The 15,264-nt window shown below is 44.3% G+C and overlaps 1 protein-coding gene across 1 annotated transcript in view; it reads right to left on the bottom strand.

The window, feature by feature from the left end:
* Positions 1–15,264, bottom strand: part of LOC143290755 (uncharacterized) — a 59,754-nt gene that overhangs the window by 17,944 nt on the left and 26,546 nt on the right. The window contains exons 7-8 of the mRNA XM_076600269.1: positions 13,472–13,586; positions 3,258–3,488 (exon numbers count right to left, since the gene is read on the bottom strand). Coding sequence (XP_076456384.1) covers positions 3,258–3,488; positions 13,472–13,586 — 346 coding nt within the window. The remainder of the gene's footprint in view (positions 1–3,257; positions 3,489–13,471; positions 13,587–15,264) is intronic.

Genomic DNA, 15,264 nt, shown 5'->3' with positions numbered 1-15,264 from the left:
CTATGGCATGCACAGTGTGTGACACACCTGGAAAACACATCCCACCCTGTGTCCACTTCCATGGCATGCACAGTGTGTGACACACCTGGAAAACACATCCCACCCTGTGTCCACTTCCATGGCATGCACAGTGTGTGACACACCTGGAAAACACATCCCACCCTGTGTCCACTTCCATGGCATGCACAGTGTGTGACACACCTGAAACACACGCCCCAGCCTGTCATGTCCACTTCTGTGACATCCAGATTCTGTTCTAATTCTCACAGTGTGATACTGACTTCAAAGTGTCCGGCACCTGCATTCTAAAATCACTTTGTGACAACAGCTTCAAAGGTGTGTTGTACATACTGCAATGCATATACCTGCAAAACAGAATATGACATTTGATATCATGGAGGGAAGTCAACTTTTGCAGTGTGTGATACACATGAAGAACAACATACCATCTAGACTTTCCCGGTGTGATTGAAGAGATTGACCTTTTCGTAATCAGTCACAACATCGATATCCACTGGTCTTCAGCATGCCAACAAAGAATCCCGTCACTCTGTTCGGATCTACAGTCATTTTAAAATTGACGGGATTCGTTTGTACGTGCTTGTATTTTGTTTAGTGTTTTTGCATTGCTCTGTTGTTCACGTGACTGATGACGTCATCTCTTCCCCCCTTCCCCTCTCTGAATCCTCCCCTACCAACCTGTTGAACAGTTTCATCATCCAAACCACTGTACAGCTGGTGACCGTTAAGCTTTTGTGGTCGCATATACATGTCCGTTACCATCTCCACAGTGATACACACTTCAGTAGTCTGTAACACCTCTGTCGTCAGTTCTAAATACCATTAGACGATGACCCTTTTGGACATCAGCGACAGTCTGTCTCAAATGTGGATATGCAGTTCCGATGAACGGGGGTGGGAGGGTGGGGTGGAAGAAAGGTGTGTGTGTGTGTGTGTGTGTGCGTGTGTGTGTGTGTGTGTGTGTGTGTGTGTGTGTGTGTAAGTGAGTGAATGAGTGATATATATATATATATATATATATATATATATATATATATATATATATATATATATATATTATATACAAAGAGCAAACAAGCTCCCTGACAATGATACGCCTGTCTTTGTCTGCCCCAACTGTCAGCGAACATTTCGTGCGCAGATTGGACTATTCAGCCATCTGCGCACTCACAGATAGATTCATGAGCATCCTTCCCCCCACCCCACCACCACCCTCCCCCCATCCCCCATCCCCCATCTGGATGACAACGATGGTCATCATCGATCTCGATGGACACACCACCACCACAAAGAGAGAGAGAATGCGAATGCGAATGATTTAGTCATCAGGCCATGGCCCCTCATCAAGGGGCAAGTGAACAGATACCATTACAAAATATTCAAAAACAAAATTAAATTTCAACAATAGTAATAGAAACGAGAAACAATAGTTCATGACATACTAATAAAATGTAGTTTTTTCTTCCTTGAAGGTTTTACATATTGGGCAAATCAGATCTCCATCGTTATGTTCTCTGTATCTATAATAATGTGCAGCCAAATCGGATACACCTAACCTAAATTTCGTCGTTATATATCTAAGATGTATATCAATGATATAAATCATGTGTATTGCAAAAGCTTCAATACATGTTAAATCTTTCACCGTCCTTAATATGGTCATGTCATCCTGCCATCGACAATCAATCAGACGCTGCCTAAAAGATTAATAAATCCACTCACATTACCAACACCTTGGTTCAGCCACACGTCACCAAAACCATACTCAAACTAACAAACAGTTATATCTGATACCCAGTTCTTTTTCCCCTATACTAAGTCAAACAAACATTCTGTAAGTCTTGGGGGGCGTGAACTGAGATATTGTACGTGCAGGTCGAATTACCAGCTTCTGCAAAAGTATCGTTGAAACTGAGGTCTGAGACCAAACTCGGACCAACTGTTTTGTCAGCAGCTTGGGAACTGACAATGCCGTCGGCACCGCTGGTCTTCAGGGCCACATGTGGCAGTTTTGAAACGGTATTCCTGGCTTTCACGTTGAAGCGGGCCAGGCAGAAAGCGGCAAAGCATATCGCTATTTTGTCACTGCGCGGCCGTACAGACGGTGTTATCTTAGGACTGCTCCTCTCCCTGATGTTTTTGGGCAGACTTCTTCTGAGGTGCGGAGACGTGGAGCAGAACCCCGGGCCAGGACCACTCCGATCAGACAGCATGAGGCAGAGCAGGCTGATCAGTAGCGGACGGAGGGCCAGGACAGACAGACCAGGCAGTGCTACAGACAGCGGACAGTCGCCTTCCTTTCCTGTTCTCCCCCCCTCCCCGCCCTTCCCCCAGGACCCCCCCACTCTGACGGACCTGATGGCGACGCTGCAGGCGATATCCGGTAAGTTTGAAAGATGGTTTGACGGTGTGGACGAGGGTATGCAAAAGCTTGGCGAACAGTTTGCGGGTCTTGAGAGTGAGGTAAGAAGAGGGAAGATGTGGGTGTTCTCCGTCAAAAGAACCAACACCTGATGAAAACAAATGACGAACTCATGAGTACTCATAAGATTGATGCACTTCAGCAGAAAACTGACGATGTAGAAGGTAGATCCAAGAGGAATAACCTTATTTTTCATGGGCTAAAGAAAAGGCCAAATGAGGACTGTGAAGACATTGTAAAGGATCCTTTGACTGACACACTAGACATGTCAGGTGACGTGCAATTTGATCTAGTTCACCGTCTGAGTGGAAAACCTGACTCCCCAATCATCACCAGATACTGTCTCTCTCTCTCTCTCTCTCTCTCTCTCTCTCTCTCTGTATATATATATATATATATATATATATATATATATATAGAGAGAGAGAGAGAGAGAGAGAGAGAGAGAGAGAGAAATATTAAATCCAGGCCCAGATGTCTTTGTTTCTTCATATCTTTTTAAAACCACCACCCCGCCCCAAACACAGTTACAGTTTTAAAGGTTAAAAGATTAACCAAGACTTTTTTGGTGTGTTCTCCATTAAATCATAAAAAAACAAAGACATCCGGGCCTTAATTTAATATTCAATCTATAATCGCAAAACATGCATCATTCAGTGAGCCTAACAGGTCATGGTGCGGTGTCCAGTTTTTTAACTTGGGATTGACTGCCAAGAATATATATATATATGTGTGTGTGTGTGTGTGTGTGTGTGTGTGTGTGTGTGACTAGAGACAGAGAGAGGGGGGATGGGGGGGGGGGGGGGCAACTAACAATGGCGTGTGTTGAGCAGGAAAGCAAAAGCGCTGGTGTTGTGGTCCAGCTCCTCCACACGTCTTTCTCCTTTCTTCTTATCAGTGTCCAGCTTCCTCCACAGCTTCTCCTGAGCCTGCACACACACACACACACACACACACACACACACACACACACACACACACATACACACAAACACACACATCCACATCCACACACACACACACACACAAACACACACATCCACATCTACACACACACACAAACACACACACACACACACCCAACACACACACACACACATCCACATCCACATACACACACCCAACACACAAACACACAAACACACACACACACACACACACACACACACACACACACACTCGCACACAAACACACTTCATCACAACGTTTCTTCTGGCTCGCCCGGCTCTTCATCTTGATATACGCTATGTGCAAGCTGACAACACTTACATATAACCAAAATATCTTTCTTCAGTAAAATGGGATTTTTGGTGTGTGCTTTTTCGATTTTTTATAGAACGATCCAACCCATAATTCTGTATGCTATGAAATATAGGATTTAAGGGTAACAAAAGTGTTCAACTGTTTGTGTTAAAAAGCGCTGGAGTGAAATATATAATGACACCGTATTCGGTGAATCAGGTCGATTTCTCTAGTTGTCAATCCTGGATGTGTGTTTGGTGTTGGCTGAAATTTGTTCAGTCGCGGGAACACAGACAACCGTAATAAAATAGGCTTTAAGTGGCTAAATTTGGTCAATACAGTTGGGTTTCGATAGTAGATGAAAGTGAAGTGCTAATGTGGGAAAATCCGGGCGTAGGCAAACTGTGATAAAACTATTCAAATTAAGACAAGTTCATTGCCGATAACATAACTTGGATTAACACATATCAACAATAGTGACAGATATGCACAATGCAAAAAACAAAACAACCCCCCCTCCCCCCAAAAAAACCAAAAAAAAAACAAAAAAAACCACCACACACACGCACACAAAACAAACAAAAACAAAAACAAAACAACTACATATAAAGCCATATCTACAGATTGACTGGGAAACCTGCTCCAGAAAGTTGATTTTGTTCTGTTGTGTCCTACTTTGTCCTGCTTGGTCAATCCGAGACAACTGAATCCATCCAATGTGTTGTTCGCATAGAATAACGAAGGAGCAACAAGAATGTTTGCCTGCTTCTTTCAGATGAGACGAAACATCGAGGTCCAAAATTCACTTAGCCAGTTCAGTGCCAGAGAATTTTGTAGGGAATTTTGAGGATTCAGGGGTAAAAAAAAAGGAAAAAAAGAAGAAAAAAACAACAACAAAACAACAACCTAGCACAAAAACTATAGGAGATACAGAATAAAAGTAAACGTTTTTGTGAAGGAAAATGGACGTGGATTCTAAATCCAGGCATCTTCCCCAATTATTTTGAATGTAGACAACTATTCAGGCATTTCCAAGTGAAGGTGATAATCTTTATGCATTAAAAATCTGTTTCAGCCTCCACAGAATGACACCCAGACAGAAAACAAACAGATTACAGCTGGAAACAGCATGCTTATTGTCTGAGATACACCTGTAAAAGTAAATAAAACGGCATAGAAGTTTGTGATAACAATCACAACACTTGTAGTCATGTAAGTAAATAACTGTCCCAGCAACGACATAATTCCTGTTCAAGATAAAAAGTAAATCACATTTTCACACCTTAGAGCGTCTCCTTTGACAGGAGAGAGCGCTTCCTCCTGGTTTTAACTGATTCGACACAGCGTCTGCTGTGCATCCGGTTCGTTTTCTCAATAAATCAATCGGTCAACTGATTAGTGACAAACACCGTGATGTCATCCTTGGGTATCACGAAAATCGTGGATGATTGGCTGTCGCCATTCCCGGCAGTTGATCACTGCGAAAAGACATGAACAGTGACAGCTGGGCCACGCCTACATTGCCCCGCCCACTGTCTGGCCTTCGACCTGTTGTCTTACACTACTCCTCTATCTCTCCTCTCCCTCTTCTCAGATTATGCGCGGCCTTCACAGTCAGTCATGGTCACTTGCTCAAAAATGATGTCTGACTGGACAGATGGACTGAAGAACGAGTCGGATGTTATTGCCGGTTTCGTCACAGTCATTGTCATCACCTTCGAGTTCAAACGAATCATAAGACAAAACAGATCCATCTCTTATCGTTATACTCCTACTCCTACATAATCATCGCACAACTTGCAAAGATGTGGAAATCCGCCGACTAGGACCACAGTCTCCACTTGAAGAAGTGTTCGACACCTTTTTGGCACGTGAGGCAAATCCTCTTCACACACGCGCGTTCAAAGTGGTCCAGTATGCAAGTCCTTATTGAGAAGGAAGGGGTCTTCCACCTGTCGAATACTCACTTGAATAGTACGTTTGTAATCCAGAAACATTCAGAGTCTGTTTATGTTCACTGTACCAAACCCCGATAAAAGAAAAATTAAAATGTATGTATGACGTCAGTGGACGTGTTATGGGCACTATGGCAACACGTTTTGCAGGACGTCAGCTGACGACTTACACTCAACTGGTTTTAACGAACGTGAAAGATGTCACGGCAAGAAAACGGTTGTCCCTGATAAAAACGAAACAAAACAAAAAACAAAACAACCCCCCCCCTCCCCCAAGGGAAAAAAAAGCAGAAAAGCCATTGATATTAAACAAGTACATTTGCAGACAGGAAGAAAAAAAAAGGTGGCGCTGCACTGTGGCGACAAGCTTCCCACGAGTAGAGCAACCTGAGATTCACACAGAAAAATCTGTTGTGACGAGAAGTGATTCAACAAAATGATAAAGTGCAATGATCTAAGAGAAGACAGGTTGCGTTGTCTCTTCTGCTAGATTTGGGTCCACTTACTGTTGCTTGTTTGTGTGTGCTTTGTGTGAATACACCTGTCATTCAGTTCTGTGCTTTGTGTGAATACACCTGTCATTCAGTTCTGTGCTTTGTGTGAATATACCTGTCATTCAGTTCTGTGCTTTGTGTGAATACACCTGTCATTCAGTTCTGTGCTTTGTGTCAATACACCTGTCATTCAGTTCTGTGCTTTGTGAGAATACATCTGTCATTCAGTTCTGTGCTTTGTGTCAATACACCTGTCATTCAGTTCTGTGCTTTGTGTCAATACACCTGTCATTCAGTTCTGTGCTTTGTGTCAATACACCTGTCATTCAGTTCTGTGCTTTGTGTCAATACACCTGTCATTCAGTTCTGTGCTTTGTGTGAATACACCTGTCATTCAGTTCTATTCTTTGCTTGTACTTGCTCGTGCTTTATGGGCCACTCTTGTATGTTGACACTATAGTTCCCATTATTGTTAAATCTGGTGTATTTGCCCACATCCCTTCTTAAAATATGGATTTGACGTTACTGGTTTTTAAGTTCGGTTCTTCCCTCTCTCGCTATGTGTGTGTGTGTGTGTGTGTGTGTGTGTGTGTGTGTGTGTGTGTGTGTGTGTGTGTGTGTGTGTGTGTGTGTAAGAATAAGAATAAGAATAACTTTATTATCTCCAACTGGAGAAATTTGGTCAGGTGCATTATCACAACATAGACAAGTAAACAACATGGGGAACATAAATGTAAAAGTCAACAACAGCTTTTATGAATATTACGAAGACACGAATGTAAAAAATATCACATACACCGTTTCATACATACATACACACACTGCATATTGCACATTCAAAATAACCAATTGTCACGTTTTTAAGCTCAGTAAACACACACACACACACACACACACACACACACACACACACACACACACACACACACACACACACACACAACTAGAACAAGGTACAACTTCTATGGCATGCACAGTGTGTGACACACCTGGAAAACACATCCCACCCTGTCATGTTCACTTCTGTGGCATGCACAGTGTGTGGCACACCTGGAAAACACATCCCACCATGTGTCCACTTCTATGGCATGCACAGTGTGTGACACACCTGGAAAACACATCCCACCCTGTCGTGTTCACTTCTATGACATGCACAGTGTGTGACAGACCTGGAAAACACATCCCACCCTGTGTCCACTTCTATGGCATCCACAGTGTGTGACACACCTGGAAAACACATCCCACCTGTGTCCACTTCTATGGCATGCACAGTGTGTGACACACCTGGAAAACACATCCCACCTGTGTCCACTTCTATGGCATGAACAGTGTGTGAGACACCTGGAAAACACATCCCACCATGTCGTGTTAACTTCTATGACATGCACAGTGTGTGACACACCTGGAAAACACATCCCACCATGTCGTGTCCACTTCTATGACATGCACAGTGTGTGACACACCTGGAAAACACATTCCACCATGTGTCCACTTCTATGGCATGCACAGTGTGTGACACACCTGGAAAACACATCCCACCCTGTCATGTTCACTTCTATGGCATGAACAGTGTGTGACACACTTGGAAAACACATTCCACCATGTCGTGTCCACTTCTATGGCATGCACAGTGTGTGACACACCTGGAAAACACATCCCACCTGTGTCCACTTCTATGGCATGCACAGTGTGTGACACACCTGGAAAACACATCCCACCCTGTCGTGTTCACTTTTATGGCATGCACAGTGTGTGACACACCTGGAAAACACATCCCACCCTGTGTCCACTTCTATGGCATGCACAGTGTGTGACACACCTGGAAAACACATCCCACCCTGTGTCCACTTCTATGGCATGCACAGTGTGTGACACACCTGGAAAACACATCCCACCCTGTCATGTTCACTTCTATGGCATGCACAGTGTGTGACACACCTGGAAAACACATCCCACCATGTGTCCACTTCTATGGCATGAAGAGTGTGTGACACACCTGGAAAACACATCCCACCATGTCGTGTTCACTTCTATGGCATGCACAGCGTGTGACACACCTGGAAAACACATCCCACCCTGTCGTGTTCACTTCTATGACATGCACAGTGTGTGACACACCTGGAAAACACATCCCACCCTGTGTCCACTTTTATGGCATGCACAGTGTGTGACACACCTGGAAAACACATCCCACCCTGTCATGTTCACTTCTATGGCATGCACAGTGTGTGACACACCTGGAAAACACATCCCACTCTGTGTCCACTTCTATGGCATGCACAGTGTGTGACACACCTGGAAAACACATCCCACCTGTGTCCACTTCTATGGCATGCACAGTGTGTGACACACCTGGAAAACACATCCCACCCTGTGTCCACTTCTATGGCATGCACAGTGTGTGACACACCTGGAAAACACATCCCACCATGTCGTATTCACTTCTATGACATGCACAGTGTGTGACACACCTGGAAAACACATCCCACCATGTCGTGTCCACTTCTATGACATGCACAGTGTGTGACACACCTGGAAAACACATTCCACCCTGTGTCCACTTCTATGGCATGCACAGTGTGTGACACACCTGGAAAACACATCCCACCCTGTCATGTTCACTTCTATGGCATGAACAGTGTGTGACACACTTGGAAAACACATTCCACCATGTCGTGTCCACTTCTATGGCATGCACAGTGTGTGACACACCTGGAAAACACATCCCACCTGTGTCCACTTCTATGGCATGCACAGTGTGTGACACACCTGGAAAACACATCCCACCCTGTCGTGTTCACTTCTATGGCATGCACAGTGTGTGACACACCTGGAAAACACATCCCACCCTGTGTCCACTTCTATGGCATGCACAGTGTGTGACACACCTGGAAAACACATCCCACCCTGTGTCCACTTCTATGGCATGCACAGCGTGTGACACACCTGGAAAACACATCCCACCATGTCGTGTTCACTTCTATGACATGCACTGTGTGTGACACACCTGGAAACACATCCCACCATGTCGTGTCCACTTCTATGACATGCACAGTGTGTGACGCACCTGGAAAACACATCCCACCCTGTGTCCACTTCTATGGCATGCACAGTGTGTGACACACCTGGAAAACACATCCCACCCTGTCATGTTCACTTCTGTGGCATGCACAGTGTGTGGCACACCTGGAAAACACATCCCACCATGTGTCCACTTCTATGGCATGCACAGTGTGTGACACACCTGGAAAACACATCCCACCCTGTCGTGTTCACTTCTATGACATGCACAGTGTGTGACAGACCTGGAAAACACATCCCACCCTGTGTCCACTTCTATGGCATCCACAGTGTGTGACACACCTGGAAAACACATCCCACCTGTGTCCACTTCTATGGCATGCACAGTGTGTGACACACCTGGAAAACACATCCCACCTGTGTCCACTTCTATGGCATGAACAGTGTGTGACACACCTGGAAAACACATCCCACCATGTCGTGTTAACTTCTATGACATGCACAGTGTGTGACACACCTGGAAAACACATCCCACCATGTCGTGTCCACTTCTATGACATGCACAGTGTGTGACACACCTGGAAAACACATTCCACCATGTGTCCACTTCTATGGCATGCACAGTGTGTGACACACCTGGAAAACACATCCCACCCTGTCATGTTCACTTCTATGGCATGAACAGTGTGTGACACACTTGGAAAACACATTCCACCATGTCGTGTCCACTTCTATGGCATGCACAGTGTGTGACACACCTGGAAAACACATCCCACCTGTGTCCACTTCTATGGCATGCACAGTGTGTGACACACCTGGAAAACACATCCCACCCTGTCGTGTTCACTTCTATGGCATGCACAGTGTGTGACACACCTGGAAAACACATCCCACCCTGTGTCCACTTCCATGGCATGCACAATGTGTGACACACCTGGAAAACACATCCCACCCTGTCGTGTTCACTTCTATGGCATGCACAGTGTGTGACACACCTGGAAAACACATCCCACCCTGTGTCCACTTCCATGGCATGCACAATGTGTGACACACCTGGAAAACACATCCCACTCTGTCGTGTTCACTTCTATGGCATGCACAGTGTGTGACACACCTGGAAAACACATCCCACCCTGTGTCCACTTCCATGGCATGCACAGTGTGTGACACACCTGGAAAACACATCCCACCCTGTGTCCACTTCCATGGCATGCACAGTGTGTGACACACCTGGAAAACACATCCCACCCTGTGTCCACTTCCATGGCATGCACAGTGTGTGACACACCTGAAACACACGCCCCAGCCTGTCATGTCCACTTCTGTGACATCCAGATTCTGTTCTAATTCTCACAGTGTGATACTGACTTCAAAGTGTCCGGCACCTGCATTCTAAAATCACTTTGTGACAACAGCTTCAAAGGTGTGTTGTACATACTGCAATGCATATACCTGCAAAACAGAATATGACATTTGATATCATGGAGGGAAGTCAACTTTTGCAGTGTGTGATACACATGAAGAACAACATACCATCTAGACTTTCCCGGTGTGATTGAAGAGATTGACCTTTTCGTAATCAGTCACAACATCGATATCCACTGGTCTTCAGCATGCCAACAAAGAATCCCGTCACTCTGTTCGGATCTACAGTCATTTTAAAATTGACGGGATTCGTTTGTACGTGCTTGTATTTTGTTTAGTGTTTTTGCATTGCTCTGTTGTTCACGTGACTGATGACGTCATCTCTTCCCCCCTTCCCCTCTCTGAATCCTCCCCTACCAACCTGTTGAACAGTTTCATCATCCAAACCACTGTACAGCTGGTGACCGTTAAGCTTTTGTGGTCGCATATACATGTCCGTTACCATCTCCACAGTGATACACACTTCAGTAGTCTGTAACACCTCTGTCGTCAGTTCTAAATACCATTAGACGATGACCCTTTTGGACATCAGCGACAGTCTGTCTCAAATGTGGATATGCAGTTCCGATGAACGGGGGTGGGAGGGTGGGGTGGAAGAAAGGTGTGTGTGTGTGTGTGTGTGTGCGTGTGTGTGTGTGTGTGTGTGTGTGTGTGTGTGTAAGTGAGTGAATGAGTGATATATATATATATATATATATATATATTATATACAAAGAGCAAACAAGCTCCCTGACAATGATACGCCTGTCTTTGTCTGCCCCAACTGTCAGCGAACATTTCGTGCGCAGATTGGACTATTCAGCCATCTGCGCACTCACAGATAGATTCATGAGCATCCTTCCCCCCACCCCACCACCACCCTCCCCCCATCCCCCATCCCCCATCTGGATGACAACGATGGTCATCATCGATCTCGATGGACACACCACCACCACAAAGAGAGAGAGAATGCGAATGCGAATGATTTAGTCATCAGGCCATGGCCCCTCATCAAGGGGCAAGTGAACAGATACCATTACAAAATATTCAAAAACAAAATTAAATTTCAACAATAGTAATAGAAACGAGAAACAATAGTTCATGACATACTAATAAAATGTAGTTTTTTCTTCCTTGAAGGTTTTACATATTGGGCAAATCAGATCTCCATCGTTATGTTCTCTGTATCTATAATAATGTGCAGCCAAATCGGATACACCTAACCTAAATTTCGTCGTTATATATCTAAGATGTATATCAATGATATAAATCATGTGTATTGCAAAAGCTTCAATACATGTTAAATCTTTCACCGTCCTTAATATGGTCATGTCATCCTGCCATCGACAATCAATCAGACGCTGCCTAAAAGATTAATAAATCCACTCACATTACCAACACCTTGGTTCAGCCACACGTCACCAAAACCATACTCAAACTAACAAACAGTTATATCTGATACCCAGTTCTTTTTCCCCTATACTAAGTCAAACAAACATTCTGTAAGTCTTGGGGGGCGTGAACTGAGATATTGTACGTGCAGGTCGAATTACCAGCTTCTGCAAAAGTATCGTTGAAACTGAGGTCTGAGACCAAACTCGGACCAACTGTTTTGTCAGCAGCTTGGGAACTGACAATGCCGTCGGCACCGCTGGTCTTCAGGGCCACATGTGGCAGTTTTGAAACGGTATTCCTGGCTTTCACGTTGAAGCGGGCCAGGCAGAAAGCGGCAAAGCATATCGCTATTTTGTCACTGCGCGGCCGTACAGACGGTGTTATCTTAGGACTGCTCCTCTCCCTGATGTTTTTGGGCAGACTTCTTCTGAGGTGCGGAGACGTGGAGCAGAACCCCGGGCCAGGACCACTCCGATCAGACAGCATGAGGCAGAGCAGGCTGATCAGTAGCGGACGGAGGGCCAGGACAGACAGACCAGGCAGTGCTACAGACAGCGGACAGTCGCCTTCCTTTCCTGTTCTCCCCCCCCCCCCCCCCCTTCCCCCAGGACCCCCCCACTCTGACGGACCTGATGGCGACGCTGCAGGCGATATCCGGTAAGTTTGAAAGATGGTTTGACGGTGTGGACGAGGGTATGCAAAAGCTTGGCGAACAGTTTGCGGGTCTTGAGAGTGAGGTAAGAAGAGGGAAGATGTGGGTGTTCTCCGTCAAAAGAACCAACACCTGATGAAAACAAATGACGAACTCATGAGTACTCATAAGATTGATGCACTTCAGCAGAAAACTGACGATGTAGAAGGTAGATCCAAGAGGAATAACCTTATTTTTCATGGGCTAAAGAAAAGGCCAAATGAGGACTGTGAAGACATTGTAAAGGATCCTTTGACTGACACACTAGACATGTCAGGTGACGTGCAATTTGATCTAGTTCACCGTCTGAGTGGAAAACCTGACTCCCCAATCATCACCAGATACTGTCTCTCTCTCTCTCTCTCTCTCTCTCTCTCTCTCTGTATATATATATATATATATATATATATATATATATAGAGAGAGAGAGAGAGAGAGAGAGAGAGAGAGAGAGAGAGAGAAATATTAAATCCAGGCCCAGATGTCTTTGTTTCTTCATATCTTTTTAAAACCACCACCCCGCCCCAAACACAGTTACAGTTTTAAAGGTTAAAAGATTAACCAAGACTTTTTTGGTGTGTTCTCCATTAAATCATAAAAAAACAAAGACATCCGGGCCTTAATTTAATATTCAATCTATAATCGCAAAACATGCATCATTCAGTGAGCCTAACAGGTCATGGTGCGGTGTCCAGTTTTTTAACTTGGGATTGACTGCCAAGAATATATATATATATGTGTGTGTGTGTGTGTGTGTGTGTGTGTGTGTGTGTGTGTGTGTGACTAGAGACAGAGAGAGGGGGGATGGGGGGTGGGGCAACTAACAATGGCGTGTGTTGAGCAGGAAAGCAAAAGCGCTGGTGTTGTGGTCCAGCTCCTCCACACGTCTTTCTCCTTTCTTCTTATCAGTGTCCAGCTTCCTCCACAGCTTCTCCTGAGCCTGCACACACACACACACACACACACACACACACACACACACACACATACACACACATCCACATCCACACACACACACACACACAAACACACACATCCACATCTACACACACACACAAACACACACACACACACACCCAACACACACACACACACATCCACATCCACATACACACACCCAACACACAAACACACAAACACACACACACACACACACACACACACACACACACACACACACTCGCACACAAACACACTTCATCACAACGTTTCTTCTGGCTCGCCCGGCTCTTCATCTTGATATACGCTATGTGCAAGCTGACAACACTTACATATAACCAAAATATCTTTCTTCAGTAAAATGGGATTTTTGGTGTGTGCTTTTTCGATTTTTTATAGAACGATCCAACCCATAATTCTGTATGCTATGAAATATAGGATTTAAGGGTAACAAAAGTGTTCAACTGTTTGTGTTAAAAAGCGCTGGAGTGAAATATATAATGACACCGTATTCGGTGAATCAGGTCGATTTCTCTAGTTGTCAATCCTGGATGTGTGTTTGGTGTTGGCTGAAATTTGTTCAGTCGCGGGAACACAGACAACCGTAATAAAATAGGCTTTAAGTGGCTAAATTTGGTCAATACAGTTGGGTTTCGATAGTAGATGAAAGTGAAGTGCTAATGTGGGAAAATCCGGGCGTAGGCAAACTGTGATAAAACTATTCAAATTAAGACAAGTTCATTGCCGATAACATAACTTGGATTAACACATATCAACAATAGTGACAGATATGCACAATGCAAAAAACAAAACAACCCCCCCCCCCCCCCAAAAAAAACAAAAAAAAAACAAAAAAAACCACCACACACACGCACACAAAACAAACAAAAACAAAAACAAAACAACTACATATAAAGCCATATCTACAGATTGACTGGGAAACCTGCTCCAGAAAGTTGATTTTGTTCTGTTGTGTCCTACTTTGTCCTGCTTGGTCAATCCGAGACAACTGAATCCATCCAATGTGTTGTTCGCATAGAATAACGAAGGAGCAACAAGAATGTTTGCCTGCTTCTTTCAGATGAGACGAAACATCGAGGTCCAAAATTCACTTAGCCAGTTCAGTGCCAGAGAATTTTGTAGGGAATTTTGAGGATTCAGGGGTAAAAAAAAAGGAAAAAAAGAAGAAAAAAACAACAACAAAACAACAACCTAGCACAAAAACTATAGGAGATACAGAATAAAAGTAAACGTTTTTGTGAAGGAAAATGGACGTGGATTCTAAATCCAGGCATCTTCCCCAATTATTTTGAATGTAGACAACTATTCAGGCATTTCCAAGTGAAGGTGATAATCTTTATGCATTAAAAATCTGTTTCAGCCTCCACAGAATGACACCCAGACAGAAAACAAACAGATTACAGCTGGAAACAGCATGCTTATTGTCTGAGATACACCTGTAAAAGTAAATAAAACGGCATAGAAGTTTGTGATAACAATCACAACACTTGTAGTCATGTAAGTAAATAACTGTCCCAGCAACGACATAATTCCTGTTCAAGATAAAAAGTAAATCACATTTTCACACCTTAGAGCGTCTCCTTTGACAGGAGAGAGCGCTTCCTCCTGGTTTTAACTGATTCGACACAGCGTCTGCTGTGCATCCGGTTCGTTTTCTC

This window comes from Babylonia areolata, chromosome 16, assembly GCF_041734735.1.
Source record: "Babylonia areolata isolate BAREFJ2019XMU chromosome 16, ASM4173473v1, whole genome shotgun sequence".
NCBI lineage: Eukaryota > Metazoa > Mollusca > Gastropoda > Neogastropoda > Buccinidae > Babylonia > Babylonia areolata.
Note: the sequence above shows the minus strand (reverse complement) of the source record. Positions and strands in the feature narration are given on the sequence as shown.